The sequence below is a fragment of the Nesoenas mayeri genome (genome assembly GCF_963082525.1).
Source record: "Nesoenas mayeri genome assembly, chromosome: 4".
NCBI classification, from domain to species: Eukaryota; Metazoa; Chordata; class Aves; order Columbiformes; family Columbidae; genus Nesoenas; species Nesoenas mayeri.
This window is the reverse complement of record NC_137540.1, coordinates 53,133,672-53,151,548: the sequence shown is the minus strand read 5'-3', so window position 1 is coordinate 53,151,548 and position 17,877 is coordinate 53,133,672. Positions and strand designations below refer to the sequence as shown.

Here is a 17,877-nt window from a genome sequence, read left to right as displayed (position 1 = left end):
CCCATCCTCATCTGACCAGCGTTACCATAGGACAGGGCCTCAGGATGCCACCCCATCTTTGCAGTTTCCCAGTCTGTCTGGAAGATGTCTGCAGTGCTTTCTCTGGGTAGTTCTCCACTGAGACATCATCGAACACCTCATGACTCAGGCTGCAAGTCCAAATCAGGCATAATGCTCTTCTCTTTCTTTTTTGACATGTAAGGAAGCCTGATGTATTATACTTCACCTCATGCTTCTTGGGGCTCATCTGCAATGTGAGAGCCTTTGGGTGTGCTCCAGGGCCTGAGGCAGCACTGTGGGGTCATGAGATGGCCAACAGCTTTGCAAGGACATGGCAGGAGAAGATATGTGTGCATGGAGCGTGGGGCATTCCACAGCCTTCTCAGGCTGTAGCACTCCACTGTGTGGATAAAGAGGTGGATGGTCTGTCTTTTGGAAGAGTTTACTGCAACACTTTGGGTGGTAGCAAGAAACTATCCAGATGGTGGTAGTGCAGGGCTAGTAGAGGAGAAGCCCAGACCACTTACATGATGCTGAAGGGCAAGGCAATCAGGTATTTTCTTCCTTAGATATGTCTTTGGTGACATGATCATTGATGAGGTGCTGGAGCTCATCATCTTGTCTGCCAGGGCCCTCCTGAGTGCTCTGTGCAGCTACACTGTCATTGCTGAGAGGATGGCGGGGTGACAAATGCCTCCGTGGTGCTGCTTGGATGCTGGTGTTGCAGCTGCTGACTAGGGCTGTGTCCCTCTGCATCCTGCACAAAGGCTGATGAGCCAAGGGATCTGTCTGCCTGGAGCGAAGCCAAGTCTTGAGGGAATCCTTAGCTTATTACATGGCTGGAAAGCCCTCTTGCAAGGGCAGCAGCTGAAAAGTCAAAGACTAGAGAAACTAAGGATGCCCTGTGTACAGCCAGTGCATGCATAACAAGTTTAATAAGTAATCCCTTGTCATTATGTGGCCTGTTGAGTGACTGTAGGACACCCTGGTCCGTATCCTACAGATTTGTTACAGGAGCAAGAACTGGTCGTCGTAGTTATTGCTTCAAAGCTTTGGAACAAAGGAACTGTTTTAAGTGTAGGCTGGCTTGCCTCTGATTTAAATGCATCTCTCTCTTTACTGGTTAGCTTGAGGTCACTCCTGTGGCTTGTGTAGACGGTTTGCAGGGGGGGGTTTCATGCCTCAGTAAGATCTGGCTTACCTGAGCACATCTGAGCATTTTTACCCAGGAAGTTTTCTGGTGCAGACTTAGTCTTGACTGCTCAACTCCCACATGCACGATCTGCAACTTTGCCTGAACAAGGATTGCAAGACAGTGAGTGCTTCTGTCTTCTTTCATCAGGAAACCAGTGAACTCCAGTCCTGGCCTTCTGGGTGAAGGAAAAAGTATCTGATCTAATTAATCAGCCTGACAGGAAAAAATACTTTGTATGGGAAGCACTACTACAGTACCAAATTTCTAAAAATTTCCGTAGCTCTTTGCTCTTTGGCACCTTGACCAACCATAATAGCATGGCACAGCCTGCCTTTGTGCCAGGAGGGAAGCACTTGGTGCCACAAAACTGCCCTGTTTTATTCCTTAAGTTGCAGCCTCTCCTTGCAACACCCTTCTGACTGTTTTGTTGCCAGGCAGAACTTGGCCTTGAAACTCAGTCAACTGTGATTCAGCATTTAATTGACACACTGGAGCATAAAACCCAACTTTGCTAGCTTTTAGATGCACAGCAAACGTAGTTTCTCCTGTTACGAGGTAGGTCTGGGGTTTATTTATTTTACAGGTCAGCATGATGGGCCGGTTTTGTGGCTGATAGGCATATGGGGAGCAGAGAACTCAGCAGGTGCTCAGGACCCAGCCAGACCAGAGGTCTTAGGCATGTAACACCAGCTGTAGAGAAGGAGTTGGGGTACTGTGTATGCCTTTTCAGATGTATCAAAAATGCATTTTGCATAAACTTTGAGCTGTAGTGCTTATATAAATGAGATGTTGCAATACCAGAGTGGTGTTAATCCACTTGAATTTCTTGTTAATTTGTTTATATAGTAGCTGTATCACAGTGGTGTTAATGGGTGGGGCTTCCTGGAGAAAGTCAAAGCTGTTTTTTAGCAATTTAGGTCGATACCAGCCAGAGAGTGCGTGTCTGCTCTTCAAGATCATCAAGACAGACGTTCAGAGAGGGAATGGGATCGACTTGGCAGCATGTTGAGTTGTCACAGTGCCCAAGGCCTCAGCAGAGCTCCTGACATTCCTGAGGCAGCAAGGTCATCTTGAAAGCACAATTGCGTTTCTCTGGCATTGTTTATGTTAATATCCTGAGAATGACTTGCATATTTCAGCCTTACGATGGGTTAATCATTAATTAAGATCTTACAAAACTGAAGTCAGAAACCAGCCGTCTAGGAAAATTTAAAAAAAAAAATATTGTAAAGTGTCTGTTTAGAAAAAGCTGTGTAGACTCATTATAATCTTGGGTACCTTGGATAAAGGGTAAGAGGAAAGAGCCAGAAACATATTTCAGTGTGACACAGTTCTTCACCTGACTTGGAAAACACTGGTTTTTATGAGGGACTTGCCCCACCTCTGAGCACCTGTGAAGGGCACTGGTTTGCTGGTGGTTTCACTCTCATCCAAGCGAACATAGGTGGACCTCTAGTGAGTGGAAAGGTCAGCAGTGAATTTCAAGGATGGCATTAATCATCTTGTGTGACTTGATTTGTCTGACAGGTGAAGTCCTAACGTGTCTGTCTCTTCTTGAGAGCTGCTTTTAGCATCATGTTAATTACCCGTTCCCCGAGAAAAATAGATTGGCCTGGTGCTGGAAATGATTGCTGGAACACGCAGACTCCTAAACCAAACCTGCAACATTTATACATGGAAAACAGGCAAAATTAGGTGAAAAAAATTTAAAAATCTATTTTCTTCCTATTTCCTTGCACAAAAGATAACTAGGGAAACTCGAGGAAGTTGCAGACACTTTTGTTTTCCTACGACAGATGTAGAAGCTCATGCAGTATTTATCTGGTCTCCTTCTCTTTGGGATTAATCATTAGCACTAGTCCCTGTCTCGGTGGCCACCACCTCTCCCATCCCTCCTTTCTGCCTCAGTTTACCTCTGCTCCCTCACACTTCTCTTCTCCTGAGACTTGGTATTTTCAGCACATTTTGTCTGGGTGGACTTACCCTGAGGAAACAGCCATGGACTCTGGAGGATGGCAAATACTGCCAAGAGGTGCAGCAGAGCTTTCTGTGTTTTTGAAGGGTAGAGCACACTGTGATGAAAACCACGTGTCAGCCCTCAGCACTTCTGCCCTACAGCAAGGACATGCAACAGGGCCGCAGGGGTTTTGCCTGCTGTGTGGATGGAAAGCGTGGAGGGGTGCCAGCTTCAGTTCCTCCATCCACATCCAGGCACCGACTCTAAACTGGACGTGGAAAGAGATTTAGTCAGACCGAGGGTACGCTGTAAGAATGGGGAAATGCCCAATATGCTTGCTGGGAAGGTCATTGTCCTCCTCAGGTGGTGGGATGGGGGAACAAGTGCATCTCCTCTCCCTGCAGGAGCCTGCGGGATGCCAGCTGTGCTGCCCCGCTCCCTCCTGCCCAAACACCTTCTTGGAGGGGAGCACAGCCATGGTGGAGTGGCTAACCTGGCAGCAGGACGTTGCAATGAAATAACAGTCTCCATTTTTTAAAGAATGCTTTATTCACTACATCCTAGAAATGTACCGTAAATTGAGCAAGAACTAAATAAACTCAGAGGCTTCTGACAATACAGAAAAACAGAGATACAATAAAACAGGTAAAATATCAGCTCTTTTGAGAATAAGGCACACTAGCTTTTTTTTTTTTTTTTTAATATATATATATTTATTTGACTAGTTTGTTCTTAACCTAGAGATGTTCACATTTCAAGTTATCAGACTTACCTCAGTAGTAGTGTACACGAAATGGTTTAGAAGCAAGTGTAAAGCACGGGCGGGAGGCTCAGCATGACCCAGCTACCTGCGTCCCCACGTCCTGCCTGTGTCTCCATGTCCTGCCTGCATGCCCATGTCCCACTTTCTCCCGTTCCTGCCCTGGTGCAGACACTACCCAACTGGTGGCCAGAGGCATCTTGGGGTTTTCCCTCGTTGGCTCCTTTCTCTCCTTGCCACCTCTGTCAGTGACAGGACCCTCGTACTGCCAGCGAGGAGATGATGGGTGGGAAGGGAACCATCGACCTTCACCCCTCCTCTGCGGGTGAACGTGGCTGTGGCAGGGGGCTGGAAAGGGTCTGCAGAGACCCAAGCCAGCAGACAGCCTTTTCCAGAGCCCGGGAATGTCTGTGCAGAGCCCACAGATCCGCGGCAGCAGTTACTGCTGAGCCATGCGAGCCCTTGGCCACAGGGAGCCCCCATGGAGGAGGCAGTGCCGGCCGACCCAGGGCTTTGCCCAGTTTACCTCCTCTTGCCAAAAAACGGGCAGGGCCGCAGGGCTGAGGTCTGGGTGCACTTTTGAGAGCACAGTTAGAGACAATAAAAATGTGCCAGGCAGGAGTGCGGAGGGGCAGAGTCCGACCTAATGGTTAACCTCCTCCTCACAGTGCTGTCGCTACGGGTTCGGCGGGGCGAGGGGGAGCTCAGCTTGGCTGAGCAAGAGCACCTGAAAAACAACCGCTCAGTTTTGAGGCAAGAAAAAAAGTGTATTAAAAGGTCACTTTAAAAAGGTCACTTAACTGAGCTGGACATGGCCTGGAAGTGGTTCAGTTGTCAAAATATACCCTATATGAAACCCTTTTGGTTGGTACTTGTACCACAAAAAGTAAAGGAACGTTGTTTGCTCACTCCCTGCTTTGCACCCCGTGTCACTCGAGCTGTGTTTGCAGGGCTGTTGCACTTCATACAATGGGCAAGGTATTTCTTTAGCATTTTACTATATTTTACATTCACCGCACTACTAAATAAAAGCCTTTAAACAGGCCACAAAACACTGCAATAATATATTTACTTCTTAATAAAACAAACTTTTTTATAACATCGCAATAAAAGGTTTTTGTTTTGTGGCAAACCACATACCATGTAAATTTGCAACATAAAATGACTCTAAAAATGTATATTAAAAGATATTTACAGGCTCTATGTCTTAAAATCATCGGGTCTAACGCTCCCACCCCTGATGTGCACGTACAACTCCAGTTGCAGAGAAGGGGAATTAAGCACGGGAGGGAGGCTGGGCGGGAGGCTAGCCCCGTTTCAGTAATTCCAGTATTACTACCACCCCAGTACCTCAGAAATTTCTCACAGAACATGATGGAGCGATGGGTAAGTAACGCTGCGCACCCTCTCAGCAAGAGCGCACCTGCTCTCACCAACAGCAGCATATATTGTCAGTCACTACAGCATATACTTCAAAGAATAAAATAAAAAGCGTTGAAAAAGAGCCTAGGCTTTTATACTGGATAAAGATCTAAGTCAAGACACCTCGTGCGAAATAGCAGCTGCTCGTTTCTGCACGTGCTCAGACTACGAGTAGCTTCAATAAATAGAAACTCCAGTTGTTTAGGAAAACTCAGAGCCTTTCCTTAAAGCGAGCCTGCAAATCACACCGTGAAGAGGTTTGTGTGAGGAGGCTTCTTTTTTTCTTTCCAACAGGTGATATTCGTTCTGATTTCAAATAAGAACAAGCAGATTGTATTAATGCCAGCATAAAAATGCAGAGGTCTTGCACATTTTTTCAAATTGCACTTTCCAGTATTTTTTTTAAATAAGATACTTGTTGTTTTTTTCTTAAAAAACTCTAAGGTATGTTTTTTTTTTAAATATTGAATATATTCTTCAAAATATATTGTTAAAACTTTCCCTAGCTGCTCAAGTGTGCTTTTTAATATATAGCTGATATATTACTAAAGGCACTACAAAATAGACATTTCTGGAGTGCAGAAGTTACTAAAAAATAACCTTCATACCACAAATATATTGAAAATATAACTGCTAAAAAAAAAAAAAAATTAAGACCCTATGCAACCCCACTAGGATGCGTATAAAAGCACGTCAGCGGTGGGCTGGATGCATTGAGGTCCTTTAGAAATGTATGAATACAGGCATGTTAAATTTTAAAAATAGCCTAAAAAAGTTAGTGAAAACTTCAAGCGTAGAAAATATTTCAAACATGTTTTTCTATGACATTCTTCACTTTCTGTATCAGTTTACCGAGTCCAAATGTTTACTCTTTCGCAGCCAATTCTTTCTTCATAAATAGTAAAGTGTTCCTTCAGTGTGTGTTTCTCTGCTGCCCTCCTATGCTGACAGTCTCAGTACGTCTGGTAGATGTCGTGGATGGGGACCTGGATGGTGGCAGCTGGGAACGCTGGGGGGATGTAGCCGGCGTATCCTCCATAGGCAGCGGCAGCGGCAGCGTTCTTCTGTAGCGTGGCTATCGTCGCCGTTGCCGCGGCAGGTGCTGCAAACGGCACGTAACTTGTCCCGTAAATCCCGGCAGCGGGGATCCGCTGCACATTGGGAGCCATGGTGTACACCGGTGTGATGGGGCGGCCCTGGGAGGAAAGCGTCTTGTTCAGACCTCAAAAAAAAAGTGCTTGAATTGCTGCAATATCCCATTGCCACTCCCTGAATTGCAAACCCCCTATAAGGAGAGGTGACAACAGGAGGGTAGGTAGTGTGTGCTCTGTTAAATGACAGTTATGCCATCATGAAGGGGGCTGCTCCCTCCCTCCTAGATTTGGATCCCCCATAGCGGGAGAGCAGCTGTCCAAAGTGCACGTGTCTAAGGTCAGATGAACTGCAGGGCTGTTGGGCACCATAACATCCTCAGCAGCAGCTCCTGAATGGGAGTAGGGCAAGAGGCAAGGCTTTCTCTCCACCCCGGGTATGCAGGGTGGGACATATGGGAAGCGGGATGATTGGGAAATGGGATGCATGGGAAGCAGGACGCATGGGAAGCAGGACTTATGTGCTGAACTCACCTGGAATGGGGGAGGCGTTGAGACAGCTGGTATTACGGCTGCGGCAGCGGCTGCTGCAGCAGCAGCTGCGCTGGCTGGGTCCTGCTGGATGGCTATAGGGTTGATGATGTGCTCGACAGTGTGGATTTTGCCGTCTTCCATCATTTTGGCTGGTGGCGCAGCCTGAAACATGGAGTACTGGGCACCGATGGCAGGGATGGCCACTAGGAGAGACCAGACACATCAGGCACATTAGGAGAGGTTCTCCAAGACCTCATCTCAAAGAGCAAGCAGCCCTAAAAAAGCAACTGTTCTTTAGAGAATTCTCCCTCGTGCCAAAATTGGAACACAAAACAATTAGAGCTAAGGTCTCCCAAATGAAGAGAAAATGCTCCAGTCAGAATGGCAGTGTTCAGAGGCAGTGAGTTGGTCCATGCTACAAAATGCAGCTTCATGGCACTGCTTAGGGAGGAAAGGTGCTTTGCTGAACATCTCCAATAATCAAAATAATTGGACATGACTCAGCAATGTGCATTTGCAGCCCAGAAAGCCAGTCATACCCTGCGCTGCGTCAAAGGAAGCATGGCCAGCAGGTGGAGGGAGGTGTCTCCCCCTCTGCTCTACTCTTGTGAGACCCCACCTGGAGTACTGCATCCAGCTCTGGGGTCCTCAGTACAGAAAAGTCCATGGACCTGTTGGAATGAGGCCAGAGGAGGGCCATGAAAATCATCAGAGGGCTGGAACACCTCTTGTATGAGGAAAGGCTGAGAGAGCTGGAGTTGTTCAGCCTGAAGAAGAGAAGGCTCTAGGGAGACCTCATTGTGGCCTTTCCGTACTTAAAAGAGGCTTATAAGAAAGCTCGGAACAGACTTTTTACCAAGGCCTGTAGTGACAGGAGAAGAGATAACAGTTTTAAACTGAGAGTAGATTTAAACGGGATATAAGGAAAAAAATTTATTTACTATGAGTGTGATGAGCACTGGAACAGGTTGCCCAGGGAACCTGTGGATGCCCCATCCCTGGATGTGTTCAAAGTCAGGCTAGTTGGAATTTTAAGCAACATGATCTAGGGGTCCCTGCCCATGGCAAGAGAGTTGGAACTGGATGATCCTTGAGGTTCCTTCCAACCCAAACCAGTCTGTGATTCCGTGATGTTATGATTTCCATAGCTGCCTTATAGTGCACATTTCAGCATTCAGCTCTTGAGCCTTTCAGCAGGAAGGTTATTCACAGGGAAAACAGAGCAATCAGTAAATGATGGTGATGTTGGCATCTATGGGAGGTGCAGCCGGTAATTCAGAAATGAAGCCAAATACACACATGGAATCCTTTCACTGGGATGAAACTTTGCAGTGTGGAAGTGTGCAGGTCTGCCTGGGGAGAGGACAGGTGCCAGCAAGCAGTACTCTTGTTTTCATCCTGGAGACTGCAACAAGGGATCTGGTCTGATATTTTCAGTAAGAGATGTTTCCATTGCCAATGATCTACCACTGTTTCCTCAAGCAGACACCTCCACCCATGAGCTCTTCCAGTTCACCTTCTACACCAAGTCTACCTGGTCAGCTCAAACCAGTTTTATCACTGGTTTACATAACCTGGATAATTTCTCACCGATGCAAAGGCAGAGAGCTCACATGATCCATTCTGCAGTGGCTTCTGGCAGAAAAGCAGTAACAAGCAGCTGGAGTTGTTGGGGTGACCTAGTAGGAGTTTTCTAACTATTTGCAAAGAAATGACCTTTAAGATTATTCTAGATGGTAGGAAACTTTACAGGGTTGGTACATCTGTACTCTTCCATTCTGGTAACGTGCTTTCAGACTCATACTCTTTTAATAACAGAGGTACGCCTTGCATGTGGTACCTCTTACTAGATCAGCTGATCTGATTAGGGAAAACAGAACGGGTGGTTCTGTGCTTAGAGACTGTGCTGGAACCATATGAAAGGGGAAGACCCAATAAAGAAATCTGGATCTCAGCATGCTTCAAGTATAGAACCATTTTCAGTAAAGCATTGATACTGTCTCTCGCAGTATTCTCCTGGACAAGATGTCCAGCGTACAGCTGGATAATCACACAATGCAGAGGGTGAGCAGTTGGCTGACAGGCTGGGCTCAAAGGGTTCTAGTAAATGGGGTTATGTCAGGCTGGCAACCAGTCACTAGCGGGGTTCCACAGGGATCTGTCTTAGAGCCAGCACTTTCAATGTCTTTATAAATGACTTAGACTTAAGACTTGAGGGATTGCTTAGTAAGTTTGCTGATGACACAAAATTGGAAGCAGCTGTCAACACTCTCAAGGGCAGAGAGGCCCTGAAGAGGGATCTGGACAAATTGGAGAACTGGGCAATCACCAACCGCATGAAGTTCAACAAGAGTAAGTGCCAGATTTTGCACCTGAGACATGGCAGCCCTGGCTGTACATACAGACTGGGGGACAAGATGATGGAAAGCAGCTCTATGGAGAGGGGTCTGGGGGTTCTGGTCAACAGCAAGTTGAACATGAGCCAACAGTGGCCCTAGCAGCCAAGAGGACCAGCTGTGTCCTGGGGTGCATCAAGCACAGCATTGCCAGCCGGGTGAGGGAGGTGATTGTCCCGCTGTGCTCTGCACTGCTGTGGCCTCACCTGGGGCACTGTGTGCAGCTCTGGGTGCCACAGAATAAAAAGGATTTAAAGCTACTGTAGAGTGTCCAGAAGAGAGCTATGAAGTTGGTGAAGGGTTTGGAGAGGAAGCTGTATGAGGAGCGGCTAAAGTCACTTTGTTTGTTCAGCCTGGGGAAGAGTAGACTGAGAGGAGACCCCACGGCACCTACAGCTCCCTCACAAGAGGAGGAGGAGGGGCAGGCGCTGATCTCTTCTCCTTAGTGACCAATGGCAGAATCCAGGAGAATGGCAGGAAGATGTGCCAAGGGAAGTTTAGGTTGGACATTAGGAAAAGATTCTTCACCCAGAGGGTGCTGGAGCACTGGAACAGGCTCCCCAGGGAGGTGTCACAGCCCCAGGCCTGACAGTGTTCAAGAAGAGACGACAATGCCCTCAGAGACATGGTGTGAACTGTGGGGTTGTCATATGCAGGAACAGGAGTTTGACTTGATGATCCTTGTGGGTCCCTTCCAACTCAGGACATTCTATGATTTAGACTTGAGCTTCATTCAGGTTTTTGTTTGGCAGTCAAACAAACTACAGACACCACTAATAGGTGTGCATTTCAAAGGCCACTTTTCAAACATCCCTTAGTAAGAGCTGGAATTCCTGAAGTATCTTTACAAACACATAGTAGAATATTTTCTGATTGTAAATGGGTAGTTTTCTCAGGAAGTCTGATCTTCCTTTGGAAACAGCTTTAATCTTAACATCCTTCCTTTGTCTCTAGACCTCTAATCACATTGTCTCATCCAGCTCTTATGAAGAACTCTTCACAGCCTTTGTTAGATGCAAGCTGTAGTATGGAGCATGTTTTGGGAAACCACTGCAGCTGAATACTCAGCTGAGGATGTGGCAGAAAGAGATGATCCCTGGCCGGGCCCTTGGACTGGCTCCCTGCAGCCCAGCAGAACTGAGAGAACCTCCTGCAGGTCACTGCACAGCTGTGAGCTGGACCCTGAGGGCTCCCTGCGTCACTCCTTCCCCATGCTGCGGAGGGTGTTGGAGGATCTCTCCTCAGCCAGGGGCTCCCCTGCAGTGGGAAAGCCCCAGGTCCTTTTCCCAGCCTCATAACGCCAGAGAAATACCAGCTGAGATGGGAAGAGCTCTGACCTGGCTGGGGTGCGAATCACCCCGGGTGACATTAGCACTGAGGAAATTAAAAGAGAGGAAGATTGCCCGTAGTCACCATGGTCTAGTGTACATGACTAGACAGAGAAGAAAGTCTGCTTCCTCCCGAGGAGCTGCAAGAGGGGGCAGGAGGAGTGGGCACAGCTTCAGCCCTTTTTCCTTTGGTCTGAATTGCTCCCAGGCATTTGTGATCCCTTCCCCACTGGGTGCCTCTTGTTTGCAGAAAGCCTGACCAGGGCCAGGAGGCACCTGGCACAGGGGAGATCTGAGCCCCAGCCCCATGGATGTCTTCACTGCTGTAGCCATGGGCTGGAGGGGTCCACATGTGCCTGACACGGGGTTTGTCATGGGGGCTCACCCGTCACCTCTGCTTTCCTCCCCTCATTGCACACTAACCTGCACCAGGCTTGATGGCCACTGGATTGACCGCAGGTAACTCCAAGTTGGGTACCAGCTCATATCCTTTCTCCTGCTGTTTTCCTTTGCCTTCGTGGTACCTGCTGTAGATGCCGCGGCCGGCAGAGTATCCCCCCAGGTAGGAGCCCCTGGGGCCTGGGGCTCTGTTGCCAGCTGCACCTCGCCCTCTGCCTCGTATGCTGCCTGCTTATGGTAACAACACAGGAGAGGATGGTGAGTAACAGAGAGTGACAGCCCCATGGGAAGCACAAACCGCCCTAGACTGAGACCAGGAGTCATGAGCTTAGAAACCGGCTGCTGGAGTTAGTTTGATCTGAGTCTTAGTGACTTCAGTTACGAAAATAGAAGAGTTTGGCCTTAGAAGTACCCATTAAGACTACATACATTTTGCTCTTGGTGTTTCTGACCATATATTAACTGCTTATTTATACTGATGCAACTCTCATGGGCAGTGTTACAGGTATAATGCACTCAGCAGAGAGAGAGAGGCCCTCCAGAGGTGATACCTCTGCAGTAGGAACAACTTCTGCTCTCAGTGCTCCTCCAAAGGAGACCAAACCTCTCAGCTGCTGTGGTGGGACCCTCCACAGATGGCCCAAAATTGTTGGCCTTAAACTAACTTTGTCCCACCATTGCATATGGTTTTACTAGTGTTGTCTGTTTCCTCTGCTCTTATAGTAGTAATGTGAATATACCTCATCTCCAAAAATATTGCCTTTAATTATCTTAGTGTCTCCACACACTTTATAACAGTGCTTTGGACACTGTGGTACTAGTGCAGTCTATGATGGCCTAATTGAATATTTAGACTGTTAGTTAACTTCTTTGTTGTTCATTGTAAGTACAAATCTGGAAAATGCGAAGAAGCTGAAATCCTTGATCAACTAGAGTTTAAAATATTTCTTGGTTTATGTGGGTGCTCTAAGAATATATTAATGCTAAACTGCCTATTGTATGGAAACACACATTAAATTTCAGGAAACTATAATATCTGTAAGTACAAGATACTTGTAATTGTAACACCAGGTTTTTTTGAATAACTGATTTTTGGTTAATTTTTAATGACTGTAACCAAGAACTCATTAAGTATATGCAAGAAAAGAATTATTTTGCACACACATGATTCTGTCTGTCTGCATGTAGATATTAATTGACATTATAAAGGACATGGCACTACTGTTATTTTAATGCAAATGACACCTGGAAAGTTTCCAGCTGAGGCTTTCCCTGGCACCTCTCCCTTTGGATGATGAGGTCACCATACCCACATCTCCAGGAGAAGGCAAAGCACTCTTTGTCATGATTGCTAATTCTTAGGTTCTAGATCTTTGGAAAAGGCATCAGAAACTGAAGTCTTTGGACTTGCTCAGACTTAGTACAGCACTCATAAACCCCAGATCTCACTCTTCCCCATCCCATGCTTGGTCCATTAGCTCATTCTTAACTATATTATTGATGCCTCCCTCATACTAGCCCATACATTAGCCATTATTTCTAGATAAATACAGTCTATGTAGTCATAAATTAAAATGAGACCAAATAAAAGTATGTCAAAAAGACTTATAAAAGAGTATTTGAGAAAAAAAGTGCATCGCACCAGCTGTCCTTTGGCTCGGGCAGACCTTAGGCTCCTGCCCATCACATCCCCTAATTGCGCATACTAACCTTTCACAAAGTAATCTCTGTTGGGCCCGATCAAGGCATTGTATGGGTATCCATAATACGCTAGTGTATATGGATCACAAGAGTAAACATAATTAGGTTGCTGAGTTACTTCAGGCGTTGCTGTGGCCCCTCCTTTTGCTGCTTTCTGGTAGCGAGTGTATTGCTCCTTGTCTACCGGCTTGGCCAAGGTAACCTCCAGGCATGAGCCTTCCAGTTCTACACCATTAAGGTTGTTCATGGCATGAATAGCGTCTTCCCTGGTTGTAAAGTGCACAAAGGCGTAATCACGTATTTTTTTCACCCGCTCTACACAGCCAGGGTTAAACTGCCCAAAGACCTTTTTAATGGTGTCCTCTGTGGTCTCAATCATTAAATTCCTCACATAGAGGATTTTAACAGTCTCCATGACATCTTCATCCACATCTATCTCTGGTTCTGCCCAGTCAACAGCAATTTGGTGTCCCCACAGCTGGATCCTCCCTGGCATGAGTTTCCTCCTGGCCATTGCTGCTGCTCGATGACTCTCATACTCCACAAAGGCGAAGCCTCTGTTCTTCATCTTGTCTGCAGCACTGGCATACACGATGACATCCAGCACACCTTCTGTCACCTTGGCAATCTCTTCCAGGATCTCCTCTCTCTTCTTCATCTTGGGAATGCCTCCGATGAAGAGCCGGCAGTTATCCACACTGCAGCACACACCCAGCAGCCTGCCGGGGCGGATTTCGTAGTTGTTCAGCTCCCTGACGGCACGCTTCGCCTCGTGCTTCTGCGTGTACATCACGAAGGCATAGCCACGGTTCTTCCCATCAAAGTCCATCATCAGGCGCATTTCATAGATGCGACCAACAGACTCGAACACAGGGACGAGCTCATCTTCATAGACGTCGCGGGGGATTTTGCCCACAAAGACTTCACAGCCACGAGGGGGATGCAGGCCCTCCCAGCCAGGAGGAGGGCCACCATACTTGCGTTGCCCATTCTCCTGGATCATGCTATATCCAGTGCGTTCCATGAGGGCCAGCAGAGCTGCCTCATTGGGTGCACCGGCAACACCTTCAGGAACTTTTGTGGTAGCCACATTGGAGGAATCGTTGCTCATCCTTGCAGTTGAGTCCTCAGCGGTCATGGTGCCAAACTCATTCACAGCCTGATAAAAACTGGGTAAAGGAAGAAGGAAGACACTCATTAGAAGCTGTTAGCTACCACTGGAAACCCACCTCTCTCTTTTACCATCCTGCAGTTGTTCTGCAAGTTCATTTTTCAAACTGAGACTAAGGCTGCAGAAAAGCTGATGAATGAGCCATACCAGCCTAAGACTTTATATTGCAGGGAGAGAGCATCCTGGATGTAGGCACAGCCCCTCTTTGAAGGGTGTGTGAGGATCACCTGCCTGTACCACCCCAGCACGGAGAGCTGCTGCTGCAGGAGGCTGAAGTCACATGAAGGGATGCCACCAAGAACCTCAAAACCTCAAGACCCTAGGGAGATTTGTCTCCCTTCTGAATGGGTAGGAAGGAGCTGGCATGGGACTGGGAAAGGGAAGATGTTGCTATGGAGCTGGTGGTCCCCACCTCCAGAGCCCTCTCCTCCTCCTCAGTCTTTACTTGGTTACTCCATTCGCTCCCGAACAGCGCAAGTGCCAGGTGCCATACTTCACAGTGAAAGACGGCGAATACATGAGAAGCGCCAGTCATGGTTCTCGTTTGATAACAACCCCTTGCTCCTCTAGGCCTTCACAGTAAGAGTTGAGTAGGAAATAACAAATACACTTCGTCATTGGAGGACCCAGTTCTTGCTCTCCCATGCAAAGTGTGATCTGGCAAGCTTCTGAGTTGCATGATGGGCTTGTCTCTTCCATTATTACAACAGGACTCTAAAAAGACTGAGGATAATCACTCCTTTATGACAGACAACTTGCTTTAGAGCAATTGGCCAGTACGGACCTGCAAGCCTACAGGGGGAAGGCAAATCTCTGAAACCTCATTCTGTGTTTGAATGCAAGCAGAGGGTGGGAAATGCAGACATACAGGAGGAGATGACCATGCTAATGACTACAGCTGCAAGAGCAGGAGGGATTCCTACCTGAGTTAATTCATTGACTTTTAAAACTGGAAAGGACCATCAGACCATTTAATATGAGTGATTGCTTATGACGTGGACCATTACATTTTATTATTATTGGTACATTGACTCCTATAACATTTATCTGAGTAAACTGTATCTTCCAGAAGGACCTTGGTTTTAAGGTATCAAAGAGCTGTAGACCATATCACTTCCCTTTATGTCTTGTTTGCTAATCAAACCCTCAGACAAGCAAGCGTGCTATATTTCTCATGAGAATTTGTCTGGCTTTTGCTTCCAGCTAGGATTACTTATTAAACCTTTCTCTGATAGCTTAAAGACTCTGCTTTTGCCTTATGATGATATTTAAGTTGTGTAATCAAGCCACAACTCTGTCTTTTTAATAAAACTTGCAGGTTGAACTCCTGAATTCTTTCACAATCAGTTATTTTTTCACCTAAAATTGTTTCTGTGGCTCTTTTGACAGTTTTTTTTCAGTTTTGCTATATACAGGAGTAAAGATCATCCCCCCTTTTCCCATGTGTCGGTATCACCAAGACCTTTTTCTCCACAGCTTCTCAATAGCAAACCACATGTTTTGGGTTTTTTTTTGGTCAAATCTAACTCCAAATCCTTTCCAGAAGGAGCACTCACTGTGGTTATTTCCCATGCAGCCGGCATGCCTTATGTTTGTTACTCCTAAATGCCACATCCTTGTGTTCAATCCTATTCCAGCTGCCTTCTGAGAAGATCCCACCTACTGACTGCTACACCATTGGCTCCTCCTCGTTTGTGTGGGGGCTGTTTGTTTGTTTGTGTTTGTTTTTGTTCTTGTTTTTTTAAGTCCATCAGCCTTAGCTGATTTGCTTTCATGACCAATTTGTTGATGAAACTACCAAAAAACACTGCCCCCTGTAGGAAACTCTGCAAACCACTGTAAGAAACAATCTGGGATTGACAAGCTTATTTTCCAAAAAGAAAGGACAAAGCTTCAGCTAGATTTATTTATTCTATGTAGTCATGTTATTCGGTGGGACACAGATTTCTCTCTGTCTCAATAGCATCCCAATAGATACACTTTGTTATAACTCTTTGGGCATTTTCAGTGCATTGGTTACTGTGCAGGCAGGTCTTTCACTAGTACAGTAGGCTCAAGTCCATGGAAACACAGGTGCAATATTTAGGCATCTAAGTCTAATTTGTATGGTCCACAAAACCCATTTAAATCCTAGTAACCTTAGCACCTCAGATTTTTTTTTTGGGTAAAGCTCCTGAGCTGCCCAGATTTGTGCTGGTCTGTACCCAGAGATGGCCCCGCACCAGTCAGGGCAAACAGCACTGTGCCTGGGTCAGGTCCTAAATGCGTTTGGGATTGGGAAACCAGACCTCTGCACCTTGGCCTGTGGTAGGGCCTGATCCCAGAGATGTGTTTGGGCCATGGGTGTTACATGCTGATGCTTCTGGGCCCTCTCAATTTAAAAATATGGGGGGCAGAGGGGAAGGCAGAGAAGATGGAGGGCAGTACTAGTGGTGCTGCTGCCCAGGCAAAACTTTAGAAAACAGTTTCTTTGAAGCTGAGTCTTTTACGGGAGTACATCAGTTTTTGATAGCTTCTTCTTTAAAACGTTGATAAACATATTTCTTGCAGATTCCAGTGTTCCCCCTTTTTAATGTGTCACAGTCAGACATTTTTATTTTACTCCTAGGAATTATTTGACATAATTAAAATACTAAGGCAGAGAAAAACATTTTCATTTTTCACTTGACAATTTGTCCCTTAAAGTGTGACTTCACCTTTCCCTGAATGAAAGCAAAGTTTGTTAAACAAACACTGCTGGGGAATAATCATTACCTTTACATGGGCCACCTGTTGGCAAGTGAATTGCTTATCGCCCCAGGTTTGGGTAAGTTTAGAGATGAGTCATTGCCATGAGTTTTAGGTCAACTTACAAAATAAAAGTCTCTGTATTCTATTATCTACAGTGCTAAGTCACTGGGGCTGTGGTCTAGAAAGCTTCAGATGGGCACCTGGATTGTGGAGAGAGGACAGGTGGAGAAAAGCCTTCCCTGCCCATCAGAAACCAGCTCTTAATTTGGTGGCTGTCCAGGAACTGTCATGTTCTCCAGCACTTTGCATTGCACCAGCAGGACAATTTCTAGTATTGGAACTTGTATTTGAAGCAGTTGCTAAGTGCTGATGGCCATCTTTCCTGCAAACAGTAACATACGCCATTTGTGACAGTGAATAATTGAAACTTTGTGAACCTAAAATGCATTTGTCCCTATATAATTTATTGGGAGTCAAGATTCATGATCACATGTTTAATTTTTTTTCCATGCAGCTCCATAGAGGTGGATTTCATAAGCATATACTATCTAAGAAAATTATAAAGTCCATGTAATTCTACTTGATGTAGCTACATATGCACTTAACAACATTCATTGCCACATGACACAATCAACACCTTCCCAAAGTTCAGATACCGTCTACCTTGACGAGAAAAAATGTAGGCATGTCTGGTTTGAGAGCTCTCGCCTCCTGTTGTTACTGCCTTACAAAATGGGCTGCCATAACAACCTAACCTTTTTGTTTCGAAAAGCAATCACTCTCAAGAAATTTTTTTTCAAAAATACCTATTTCCAAAGTGTTCAACTCTACTTGTGCATTTTTTTTAATCCACCAACTGATTGTGAAACCTTGCTACCACAAGTTGTGGGTGTACACAAGGCATGAGCTAGTATTCCGGGTTTAGTGGCCTTAATAAAGCCAGACTGATTTCAGTATGTCCACCAAGTGTGATTAATGCTAGAAGAGGCAAAAATTTAAGCCACATTAAATTGTAGTGACTTATGAAATATAAGCACTTGTTTTCTTGTATCTGAGGAGGAAGATACACCTGATCTTGATGACAAAGATTCATAAAAGAGAGGCAGACAAAAATATTAATTGCTAGTGAGGAAGGTTGAGCTCTGGAGACAACGAAGTTTTAAATGACTAACTATGAAAATAGAAACAAGATC

At 46.0% G+C, this 17,877-nt stretch overlaps 1 protein-coding gene across 4 annotated transcripts in view; it reads right to left on the bottom strand.

Moving 5' to 3' along the window:
• Window positions 1-6,287: 6,287 nt before the first annotated feature.
• Window positions 6,288-17,877, bottom strand: part of RBM47 (RNA binding motif protein 47) — a gene marked incomplete at both ends in the record, with an annotated part of 74,731 nt that continues 63,141 nt past the window's right edge. For 3 of the 4 annotated variants that reach the window (XM_080344247.1, XM_080344245.1, XM_080344246.1), the window contains 4 exons: window positions 6,288-6,530; window positions 6,960-7,162; window positions 11,107-11,313; window positions 12,793-13,952. In XM_080344247.1, coding sequence (XP_080200373.1) covers window positions 6,288-6,530; window positions 6,960-7,162; window positions 11,107-11,313; window positions 12,793-13,952 — 1,813 coding nt within the window. Of the gene's footprint in view, window positions 6,531-6,959; window positions 7,163-11,106; window positions 11,314-12,792; window positions 13,953-17,877 lie in introns of those variants that run through there. The other variant, XM_080344248.1, reaches the window with a different exon arrangement.